Below are 13,085 nucleotides of genomic sequence, written 5' to 3'. Positions count from 1 at the left end.
AGGATTGTAAAATGAAGGTGTTTTCTGTGAGTTTGCTTCAAAGCACCAAGGGGTTGATGTAAAGAAAATGGAAGAAGGGTTATCCAAACAAGAATGGCAGCTGTTCTGAATCATGGCTGAAAATATATGCTTTTTCCAGCCTGACAGTATCTCCTTAATCCTTGATGAAAATGTTATGAAAACAAGGGACAATGAAGAAGGATTAATACATGGAATTTTAATAACACTGAGGGTCATAACACGGTTACATTCTTTAAAGAGTCAACTTCTTTGTCATAGTATATTCTGTTGCCTGTTGATTCTAGAAATAATAGCAATAGCACTTAGACTTATATACCGCTTCACAGTGCTTTACAGTCCTCTCTAAGCAGTTTACAAAGTCAGCATATTGCCCCCAACAATCTGAGTCCTCATTTTACCCACCTCGGAAGGATGGAAGGCTGAGTCAACTTTGAGCCTGGTGAGATTCAAACTGCCAAACTGCTGGCAACCGGTGATCAGCAGAAGTAGCCTGCAGTACTGCACTCTAACCACTGCACCACCCTGGCTATAATTAATAATAATAATAATAATAATAATAATAATAATAATAATAATAATAATAATAATAATAATAATAATAATAAAAAATATCACGACCTGGCCATTGAAACTACACGGCTATGGATGAAATATGTAACAGTGATACCCATTGTCATCGGAGCACTTGGTACCATATCCAATAATTTTATAAGATACATCAACAAATTGCAGCTTCCTGCAATAACACCAGCGGAACTGCAAGAAACTGCGCTACTTGGAACATTGTACATCTTAAGAAGATACTTGGTTGATACCTAGGACGCTGGCAGCAACCCGTATCAACCAATAGCACCAGTCAATGGTATTTGGGAATGCATTTTTGAATGTTCAGTTGACTGAGTTTCATGTTTATTGAATAAAGTAAATAATAATAATAATAATATAATAATCAATATAATAATAGAAAGTGGCATTAACATCAGTCTGAAATATTAAGGGCTATTAATGTGAGATGTTCAGTTTTACTATGTGATTTCATTCTTTCTGTTTTACAACAGGTTGTTAACCATTTTGGAAATGTCTTACTAAAATACAACATAATGCTTTTTGGACACTTTCAGTAAATTCTGAGTATGACATTTTATAAATATTCAGTCCAACTCTATGGAATTATTTTTTTCTAGGGAGGCCAATATCTGGCAGTATCAGATATTTTGTGAAAATAAGCAGAACCTGACTCTTTAAAACAATCTGGTTTTTTTGTACTACTTTTTTGTACCCCACTGACTTTGCTTGTAGAAGGTCAGAAAAGGTGATCATGTGACCCCGGGACATAATATCCTTCATAAATACATAGTAGTTTTCAAGCTCCTGAAATTTGATCACATGACCATAATGATGCTGTAACAGTCATTAAGTGTGGAAAAACAGCCATAAACCACTTTTTTCAGTGCTGTTGTAACTTCAAATGGTCACTAAATGAATGGTGTAAATTGGGGACTACCTATAAATAAATGGCATTTATTTGTTGTTTGAAAATCCCGTCCCATCTTCAATGAAATGAAGTTATATTCCAAACAATATTGAACAACTACTCTATATGGTCAACTGATTGACCAATGTGTGCAACAGAGTTTGATTTGAATTAAATTGATACTGCTACAGAGTTTGATGCAATTTGGCTAAAATGTGAATGTGGTTAATTTTTTTAAAAAATGGATTTAATCTAGTTAGAATTAGAAAAAAAGATTAGATCCTCCTAAAACATTCAGACATTGTTCCTCCTAAAAACTAGTGAGTGACAAACTCAATAATGACCATCCATGAGCTATATAGGCTAAGGCTGTTAAAATTTGAAGTTCAACAATGTCTGAAAGGCTGAAATGTGAACTGTCAGTGCTATAAAGGTCAAAATACATTTTACATTGATTTCTGCTTATCAGTTCAGGAACAAAGTACAATAGCACTTAGACTTATATACTGTCCCATAGTGCTTTACAGCAATGTCTAGATGGTTTACAAATCTCAACATATTGCCCACATCAATTTGGGTCCTCATTTTAGTGACTTTGGAAGCTTGTTTTAAAACCTGGGTTGAAAGGCTAATAATTCTATATTCATGGGGATAAAGTAAAATTAAATAATAAAACAAAATAAAATCTAAAATAGTAAAGTAAAATAAAAATAATAAAGTAAAATATCCTCTCATGATTTTCAACTTTTTTTATTTTATTGATAAGCTAATGATATAACATTAATGTATGGTTTAGTTAAACTTTCTTTATATTTATTTATTCTTATATTTCTTAAAGCGTATTAAGTCCAGATATGGATCCAGGATTGGCTTTCCAACGAGAAGGATTTGGACGCCAGAGCATGTCAGAAAAACGTGCTAAACAGTTTTCCGATGCCAGCCAATTAGACATCGTTAAAACACGGAAATCTAAAAGCATGGACTTAGGTATTGGTCACAGTCCTTCTTTGTTCATTGTTGTGTTTCAACGGTATATTGATATTATTTTCCTTATTGTTTCCTGTTGGCATTTAAATTATTTGTAATATTATGCAGTTGATTATCCCATGCAGCTGAGTTCAATAATGTGGCATGAAAAAATTTAAATATGATCAAGCCAAGTGCATTATATATGCTTCAACAATTTTAATGTTTATTTAACATGTTATGGCTATAGAGATTTAGGTGTTACAGGATTGTTCAGTATATACAGCAGCTCTAAACATCTTTGAATAGGTAGTTTTTCAGGAGATGGAAAATAATTCAAAATTGTATTTTAAAATAATTCTACAACAACATATTTCTCGTTGTTTCTAGCATTGCTAAAACCTTTTCTCTAACGAATGATTCTAACATAATTCTAAGAAGCTTAGACATTCGGCTTTAGCTTAATCTTTAATCATTTAACAGCTGGGATGTTTAGTCCCATTACTTTTAATGACATCTGTTGCTAAAGGCAATAGCGATTGACCTAAACGCTTTCAGGGATAGTAAATGGGACTTGGTTGAAAGAATAACCTCCAATGGCAACTGCACATATTATAGGACACATATTATATTAAACTCACGACGTCACAGCAGCGTCACGTGATGTATCAGCACTTTGTTCCCCTTCGCTAAACCGGGCGTGGGTGTGGCCATGCATCCAGCCCATGGGGCAGGAGTTTGAGAGCCCTGTTATAGGACATCTCTCTTTCATCTTTAGAAATGATAGAGTCCATGGTTTGCAAGGTTGGATGTAAATGATAGGAATGTGGTTAGAGTCATCTGCTTGTGACATTGCTCATGGGTCTAGCAAGTCTTCAGTTTAGACTTAGGTGTAATTCCAGCAAAAAGATAGAGATTGCTTTGAACTGTATTAAGGTAGTGTAAAAAAAAAGAGAAATGGGAGAATTCTGGTCCATTGACTTGCAGTCTCAATCTGGCTTAGAAACTGCCTTCTAAAGAATTCTAAGAGAGTCTATTATAGCTGAAAGAATGAAAAAGTTGGAGATGCCTACAAACTAAAACATTTATTGTGGCCAAGTTTTTCATAAGCTTAGCAATTATAAGTGCCAGCTATCAATAGGTCAGATTACTGTGTAGAACATATAAAAAATAAAGTCTATGTAGATTCTCAGTCATCCAGCTCTTGGTTGTCTTAAAGGTACTTTTTCAAAAGACAACAGGATTTCCTTGAAGACATTTCGCTTCTCATCCTTCTTCAGTTTTGACTAGAATCAGAACTGGAGAAGCTTCTTGAATGAAGGAAAAGCAAAGTCCAGTTGTCTTTTGAAAAAGCACCTTTGAGATAAAAGGTAAAGGCTTCCCTGTCAGTCATGTCCAACTCAAGGGCATGATGCTCATCTCCGTTTCTTGGCTGAGGGAGCCAGCATTGTTGAATGATCATTTCCATGGTCATGTGGCCAGCATAGCTGTATGCCAAAGGCATGCAGAATGCTTTTACCTTCCCACTGAAGTGGTACCTATTAATCTATTTGCATTTGCATGCTTTTGAACTGCTAGGTGGGCAAGAAAACTGGGGCAAGAAGTGGGAGCATATACACATCTCTGTGTGTGTGTGTGTGTGTGTGTGTGTGTGTGTGTGTGTGTGTGTAGATGGATGGATGGATGGAGTGTGTGTGTATATATACACATATACATATATATACATATACATATATACACACACAGACACACATGTACGCTCGCACACACACATATCTGTAGAATGCTGTGACCACTTTAAAGTGTCACAGATCTTAATGGAAAAATGTAACCTATAGTGTATCTTATTTTAAAGAAGTTAGTCAGATTAATGCACATCTTTCTTCTAAAATAAAATACTACGACATAATTGATACGTTTCTCTTAAAAGATAGTAGTTTATTTATATATGATGGGGATGAATTCTTTTTAAGAAAAAAGTCTTCTGGAATATTAGTGATTGGTATTCATCTAAAATTGCTGCTTCCATTTTATTAGCTTAATTTCTAAATTCTCAATAAGTTCATGATTCTGACAGCACTAACTAATCTTGAAATCCTACAGGTTCATATCTCAGGGATAATGCTGAAGGAAAGCTAGCAATAGTAAATCTAGTAACCCATTTAATAATTCAAATTCAGCCTTTCTAACCAAGCCTTTTTTACATATCCCTTGGGAAGATTCATGAGCTTTGATATGTTTTTTTAAGTGTGAGAAAATGTAATAAATATGTAGACATTTACTGTTTTTATAACCCCATTGGGATTTTTAAAACTCAAATTGCTTCTTGCTGATATGTGGTAGTCTTGCCTCGACTAATTGAGACATGCTAGCATGTGAATAACATATTAAGTTTGCCTGTGATCCAGAGATGACTGACACAAAAGCATGGATTTTCCTAAATATTTTTCTCCAGGGCCTCATTTTGCCCCTTAAAAGTATCTGAATAATATGACATATTTGCATGAGTAGTGATATTGGCAATGTCCTCTAAATAAATAGTGGATGCATGAGGGATGTGGGCACTAACAAGGCTAACCATTATACATTTACCTTTTAACAGTAGCTGACGAGACTAAGCTCAGTACAATGGATGGCCAGAGAACAGGTAAGAATTAACTGTAGGGTGATTGCCATAATTTTTTTGGTCAAAGCAGCTTACGACAATTACAGGGCTGCCAATCATAGTGCATGTGAAAATAATATGTCAACAGTTGCATGAATCTTTTTACTCTCTCAGAAGTCAAATATTACACATACTTTATAATATTTGAGAACAACCATAAGGATAAGAAAATTTTAGCAATTGAGCTTACCAATTAAATATAGTTCTTAAAAAGATAATACTTTGGAGAGCTCTTCGGGTGATTCATCATTGGAATTCAGACTTGGCTTATGAAATTTTGAACATTTATCTAAGGCACGTCTCAGGTTAAATTTTTGAAATGTGGCATTTAACCACAAAATTCTACCATGCTTGGAAATTCCTTAATCAAGCTTCCATCTCTTTGTTCAGTAAGCAATAATGAATGTTGCTGTATTCACTGTTCATCCTGGCATCTCTTTGGCTTGTAAAGAATTAGAACAAAACCCCACTAATAATAAAACTCTGTTTCACAAGCTATGCACTAGAGATATTTTGCTTTCTGTGTAATTTGTCATGATTCCAGATTAGAAAGCAAGACTTTATTAGCAATTAAAATAATGCACTAGCTGCAGTTATGAACCTTCATAATTTATTAATGCAAGTAAACTTTTGACTTATAGATTGTTGTTTTAATTAGGGTAGATCAAGAGTACGTAGTAACTTTCCATACCAGCAAAACTATTTTAATTTTGGATGTCATCTTAGAATCATGAAAATATTACTTGTTTCTAACATTAATCATTGAACAATATATCCCTAGTTTTGTGTATCTGTCTCTCTGTAAATAACAGAAAACTCATTTTTATTCTATATATCATCATCATGTGGTAAAGTGCATCAAGTGAAAAAAATTATTTTAAAAGAAGTAGTAAAATTTTAAGTTTTTATAAAGCAAATGCTGTAGTGTAAAGAAAGATTAAGAGATAACAAACTTCACAGCCTTGTTGGTCTACATTATACATTAATCATGCTATCGTAGACATTATTAAAGCACTGAAAGTTTAAATGTCAATGCTATTGGTTGAGCTCTCCCAATATGACTGTTCTCTAATAGGCATCAGTCTAAGTCTGTGATGGCGAACTTATGGCACATGTGCCACAGGTGGCATGCGTAGCCATATCAGTGGACATGCGAGTTCAGATCCGGTGCGCATGCACACCCCGGCCAGCTAATTTTCAGACCTTCTGGGCCCACCAGAAGTAGGGAAACAGGCTGTTTCCTGCCTCCAGAGGGCCTGGGGGGGATGGGAAAGGCTTGTTTTTCTTTCTCACCTGGCTCCAGATCCTCTCTATGCATCTGGGGAGGGTGAAAACAGACTCCCCCACCCCCTCAGAGTCTCGAAACAGCCCGTTTCCCAACTTCCGGTTGGACAGGAAGTGACATTTTTTGCTGTCCCCAGCCTCCATAAACTCCTAGAGGGCTCTGGAGGCTGGGGACAGCAAAAAAGTCACTTCCTGTCTATCCAGAAGTTAGGAAACGGGTCATTTTGGGCCTCCAGAGGGTCTCTGAAGGGGTGGGGAAGACTGTTTTCGCCCTCTCCAGATGCATAAAGAGAATCTGGAGCCAGGTGGAAAAAAAAACGGGCCTACCGGGCCATCGCATGCCAGGAGCGGGGGGGGGTGTCACATGCGCAGGGTTGGACACATAGAATTATGGGTGTGGGCACATGTGTGCGTGAACCTCCCCCACCACCCCCGGCATGCGATGGCAAAAAGGTTAGCCTTCACTGGTCTAAGTGATGTACTGACAATATAAGGAGAATATAGTCTCCATTTTCTTCTTAATTCTGTATATTTCTATTACATTTTTGCATGCAAAGGTATCACTAAGCTTTTGTTGATATTCTGGTTTTATCACCGTATGCTTGGTTGTACACTCAAACTACTTAACCATTAACCTTCTTTTTTGTAATTTCTTTTTTCTGCCACATATTTGTGATTAGATTTAAATGGTTTTAATTTCAAACACAACAAATCATATACCCACAGCTGAATTGAATCAGTTACTAGCATAGAAACTGATGTCATGACTAGCATAGAAACTGCCATCATAATCATGCATCCCAGGTCTCTTTCTTCTTACCAGCTTTCTCTTTCTTCACGTTTTTGCAGCCTTCCATTCTCTCTGAGCTTGGGGCCAGTAGTCAGGAATGGGTTATCTGTCCTAGGACTGAGTCTGCAAGTTGTTAAGCTTCTCCTCTTCCTCTTGCTTCCCAGCTTTCAGACTCAGTCCATCTGGATGGACATTTCTTTGCTGAGCTGCCCATTCTTGACTGTTTGTAAATGGCTATTTGCTCCCACAAGATCGGTTGAGCTGATTCCAACATGAAGGGTTTATTCCCAATCACGCTAAGGGCTGCTTGTCAGCAAAATCAGCTTGTAAATCTCCCACTCCTTGGTAGAGCTCTCATCTTTCCAGCACGAAGAGCTAACGTCCAATCCCACTGAAGACCGCTTTGGCAGTTCTCGTAGGTACCTCCCGGCCAGGCTGGTCGAGGTCCTGCTTTTCCAGAGCAAATGGCCTCAGCCAGAGCCCGCTGAAGGCCGTCTTCCCTAACGACGAATCTGCCGGCCGGCAGATTGCCAGAGAGGCGTTCCTGGGCTTGTCCCACACACCTGGCTGGCACGGCTGGGGTTCGGAGACTTCCAACTCCCTGCCAAGTCACTCCGTTGCGGCACCAGCCAACAGTGATCAACGGAGCATCCCAAGAGCACCTTGATCAAACATGTAATAGTTTCTTTCTTAATACTGTTTACCGTTCTTTTTACTTATATAACTTTCATATGAACTTTTGGCTAAGTGTGGAACACTTTGACACATCTTTACCATATTAACAGAGGTTATTAAAATGAATAGCCTCATTCTGTTTTGATATCTGCAAAACAGAATGTATTTCATGGAAGACTATAAAATACAATAGAGTAGATGTTTACCTTGGCAGAATAAATTAGAACCTGTTTTAAAAGCTGCAGTTGAGTTTATTTGTATTAATCCAATGGAAAGTGATGTTCTTGCCTGGATGGAATATGTTGTAATAGATTTTTAAGATTGTTTTCTTTCTTCAATTGACTTAAATTGCCTAATCCTTTTCAATGCTTATAGTTCATTTCAAAGGTCAGAAGTGTATTATTCGGTAGCAATTGAGTAAGGCTCATTTATTCAGTGTTATGCAGACAGGAAGTATGATGGGTTATTTCCATATTCATCTTGTCATAATGCCAACAATATATCTCTGGAACAACAGCCGGAATTTATTAAAATAAGATGATAGTTAATTTTCAGTTGAGCTAGGGGATGAGATAAATGGTTAATGATATTTTCCAGTAATTGCATTGTTTAGGTTTGTTTTTTCCCCAAGTTAAAATGCAATTCTTTATTATGTGTACTAAATTAGAGATGCTTATTTAATTTATCCTCTCATCAATACCAGTTATTTAAATCACCTGGAATAGTTCAGATTGTAACAGTCTAGTAATAGAAATATCTGTGCCAGATTTAGGATCTAAAATATTTATTCTAGTATTATATGTTCATGCTATTCAGATGAAATGCTTTTGAAATGAACATCCTCACAAGAAAATAGTCAGTGGTTAACACTTGCATGGATGGACTCCAGCTTACGTGTACATAAAAGCACAGTCTTGAGCCATAAAAGTATGTAATATCAATAGTAGAATAAAATAGGGAGACTTCAGTAAATAGATTAATTAAATATAGGAGAATTATGTCTAGAAAAAAATATTTAAGATGACTAATACTTCTGCTCAGCTGATTCTTTGTTCACTTTCCTTTTCTTCATCTACCCCTGTCTAAGTTAAATTTCACAACACTGGCACCAGTTAGAATGCATGTAAGAATGTACATTTCAAGACACAACCAAAGTAGCAAGATTCACATGAAGTTTCATTTAATCCCAGGAACTCAGAGATTGGGAGGCAGAGTGCTTGAAAACTTAAACTCAACGCAAAGTTTGATTCCTTGTTTATTGGTGAATTCATTATGTAGAATGTCTGTGAATAGTTTGAACCCCAACAGTTCCTTTATCAGATTCTGGTATATCTTCATTCATGATGTTTTTAATTTTTTTTTCTTTTTCATTCTGTCCACATTAGTTTTATTTTGATATATATAGGCTTAATCAGTTTTGAGATAAACTTTAGAAATATATTGTGTGAATTTAGCAGATGTAAAAAAAGATATCAAATTGGGACTGAGCACTCGATAAATTTATTTAAATTACTATCCTACAGAAAGTTTCAGATAAGCCAAATGCACTTATAGACTTACTGTATACTTTTTATGTCAATGTGTGAAGTATGAGATGTCCATATTCCCACTATTGTCCAGGTCTCAAGAACAGAAAGGTAGCAAAAATTCTGTGAGGCTTATCTTGAAATGTTAACTTTATACATGCAAGAAGAGCCATGCTGGACAGATTGTTGAAAGAAACATGTCAAGAGAGAATGCAAAATGTCTGTGGAGATTCTCAGTCATTTAGGTTATAGTTGTCCCAAAGGTGCTTTTCCAAGAGGCAACTGGACATTCTGGTTTTTCTTTGAAGACATTTTTTTTTTTGCTTTAATTTATATGCTGCCCTTCTCCCAAGACTCAGGGCGGCTTACAATGCGTTAAGCAATAGCCTTCATACTTTTGTATATTTATACAAAGTCATCTTATTGCCCCCACAATCTGGGTCCTCATTTCACCTACCTTTGAAAGGATGGAAGGCTGAGTCAACCTTGAGCCTGGTGAGATTTGAACTTGCAGGAATTGCAAGCTGCAGATGTTAATAACAGTGCTTAGTCCACTGTACTACAGGCTCTCATTTTGCTTCTCATCCAAGAAGCTTCAAAGAAAAATGTCTTCAAAGAAAAACAAAGTCCAGTTGCCTCTTGGAAAAGCACCTTTGAGAGAGCGCTAAAGAAAATTGAAAAAGATTTTAAGAATAGGATAATTGAGCTAATAGTTCTAAGATGAGAACTGATACAGCCTTTGCCAATTAGTATTGATCCAGTGACCCAGGTTGCTACTAAGCAGCCCTGAATCCTGCCTGAGGACAGAATACCTGGTCCTACTGAGGTCTGGCTACTGAATCTGTGTCTAAGTATAGCCAAGCATTCTTGTGCCTGTCTGGCTTCTTTTTCATATACTGCATTATTTAAGATTGAGTAGATGAATCTTTAGGTCTGCATCATAATCTGCAAAGTCTAAATCAGAAACAGTGGAAGCAGTTGCTATGACTAACAGTGCAGAGTCCACTTCTTGGGATAGTTTCTTGTGATCTAGAAAAATTAAATTGTTTTGCAAATTATCCCATAGCTACCAGTATGTCTTTATATAAATGCTTCACGTAATTTCTCTACTTCAGTTTAATCAGCTGATTTGTATTGAGATAAGGATGTTTCATAGTGTTTTTTGTGGAAGGTCTGGTTGGCAGAAGTTATTTTATTGGACTTGGGTGGCTAGCTTGGTGAACATAGAATAGAACACAGACTATTCCAAAAGTGCTTTTTCAGGAGGCAACTGGACTTCCTTGCTTTTTCTTTGAAGACGTTTCGCTTTTCATCCAAGAAGCTTCTTCAGCTCTGAAACACAAAGTCCGTTTACCTCCTGAAAAAGCACTTTTAGGACAACCATAACCTGGATGATTGAGAATCTCTACAGACTTTTAGAACACAGAATACTTTATTTTGCCACGTGTGATTAGACACACAAGGAATTTGTCTCAGGTGCAAAAGCTCTCAATGATCCTATCATCACGAAGAATTTTGCATTTATCCCAAGTTTCAAAGTCCCAAGCTTTGCATAGAGAAGCAGTATATCCAGGATAGCTTCTTTAAATAAGTCATTGATGGAAAACATTCTGGGAGAAAACAGTGGCAAGCTGCTTTATTAATGCAGTTAAGGAAACTGCATGTAGTAGCTAGGAGTCAAGCTTGACTCAAGGGTATCTTTACCTTAGATAACATTTAGGTCATTTAACTTTAATTACAAATACATGCTTAGCCCACTGAAATAATCCTGGAGTAAAATCCAGTCAAATAACAAATAAAACCCTATGAAATCACAATATTCAAAACTATACAAAATCAGAAAAATGTAAACAGTGTAATGGGAATATGATAACATCAATAGAAATAATACACCTTTATTTATTAGCATCAATATTTTTGCACTTGGCTGACATACATCTTAACTTCCTGCAGGCTTTCCAGAAAAAATTAATTATAAAGCTGGTTGTTAGGGTGATGGCGGTAAAATACCAACATAAAAGTACATCAATGAAAACAAAAACTTTTTATACTGGTAGTAATACTTTTCTTCTTCAGCTGTCTCCCTTCCTCTTATCTTTCCTTATAGATTATCAAAATATTTTCAGTAATTTCTCTTCTACATTATACATTTTCCCTTTTAACTATTTCCAACCTTAAGAATCCATATTATGACATCATTAGGAAGGATGACATGAGTTACAAAATGCATGAACACCTTTGAAGTGCAAAAGATTCAAACTTCTATTTGGTTCAGTCAGGTCACACTTTGCAACTTTTACACATTCACACATCTGACTGTGTTTGTTGAATAAGACATAGTGGCCCAGTTTTCTCACTATAGCTAAGACCCAGAATAAGTAGGTTATTCTGTCATATCAAATAAAAAGAAAACAATACTCATTAATCTTATTTCTAAACTAGGTCTATATTTCAGTTACGCAAATGTAAAAAAATGAGCAAACATGGTTATGTTTGTGTTATATTTAACCAATTAAAGATTTCATTAAATTTTCCTTAATAATAAGGGTGCAAATATATTCATGAAGGCCCAGAGGACCATGTCATGAAACCACAAATTAATCATTAAGTCAACTGTGTAGCTTTAATGAAATATTACCTTCATTTTTTTTATCAGTAAAGGAACTTTACCATGGGGATAATTGTAAAAGTAAAAGTTGAAGGTGCATTATTTCTAAAAGGAATTTGTAAAGCTTTTTAAAAAAATAATTTGAAGATTCTGATACTTACTATTCTACTCCTAACACATGTTATGTGTTAAAGGGTGTGGGAAATGTGGAAGAAATGTGGTTACCACAAGAATGTGTATTGAGACAACGAAGCGTTGTTTCAGCCAAAAATGTCTCCATGGAAAATAAGTCAGTGTGGTTCATGCCTGTCCAATAGCCAAAAGTTGCTTACAAAGCAAAAGATCCATAGTAGCTAAATATTGCTAAATAACCTAGCCACACGTCACATAAAAATATCATCTATCACCCTAGGCTGTTAACTATTTTGACTTGGGATTGTTTAAAGATAGCAATAGTCAAAATCCCCAATAAAACCTAACTACTCTGAATTTTGACTGTAATTTCATGTAATTCTTCTTCATGGTCTTATCTTTTCAGAATAGCATAGAGTCATGAAAGGAGAGAAATAAATTTGAGTTGTGGGAGTTATATTTTATGTATCTATTGGAATATACTGTACTATTCCCTGTGAAAATCTAGATTGCAATATACAGGATTGCAGGTAGTCCTCAATTTACAAGCATAATGAAGCATGCCTATTATAAGTCATGATAGTAATAAAGCAGGTCACCTATGTGGCCAACCTAGTTTTATGATTTATTTTGTACATGCGGTTAATCAAATGCGTCCGTCATAAAGTGAACATTGTATTTGTTAATCAAATGAATTGTTCACTCTAGACCCCTTTTGCTGAAAACCAGAAATATATGTGAATGCCAGGGGAGTGGAAGGAGAAGGCATCAGAATCAGGCCATGAGTAACTGGTCATTAGGACTACTTATTTACTGTTAGGACAAAAAATAGCACCTCTGGTACAATCCTCGTTTAAATATACAGCACCAAATAGAAGAATACGTACTATGCATATTTACAAGTACCCACATATTTCAGTAATGATATTTCAACATTACTTGGA

At 35.9% G+C, this 13,085-nt stretch overlaps 1 protein-coding gene across 18 annotated transcripts in view; it reads left to right on the top strand.

Moving 5' to 3' along the window:
- Positions 1 to 13,085, top strand: part of PARD3 (par-3 family cell polarity regulator) — a 650,052-nt gene that overhangs the window by 473,827 nt on the left and 163,140 nt on the right. For 11 of the 18 annotated variants that reach the window (XM_034402633.3, XM_034402629.3, XM_034402628.3 and 8 more), the window contains 2 exons: positions 2,334 to 2,482; positions 5,064 to 5,108. In XM_034402633.3, the coding sequence (XP_034258524.2) occupies positions 2,334 to 2,482; positions 5,064 to 5,108 (194 nt within the window). The remainder of the gene's footprint in view (positions 1 to 2,333; positions 2,483 to 5,063; positions 5,109 to 13,085) is intronic. The other 7 variants (XM_087893015.1, XM_087893013.1, XM_087893011.1 and 4 more) reach the window with 1 other exon arrangement.

This window comes from Pantherophis guttatus, chromosome 4 (assembly GCF_059756535.1).
Source record: "Pantherophis guttatus breed Tessera chromosome 4, ASM5975653v1, whole genome shotgun sequence".
Taxonomy (NCBI): domain Eukaryota; kingdom Metazoa; phylum Chordata; class Lepidosauria; order Squamata; family Colubridae; genus Pantherophis; species Pantherophis guttatus.
Note: the sequence above shows the minus strand (reverse complement) of the source record. Positions and strands in the feature narration are given on the sequence as shown.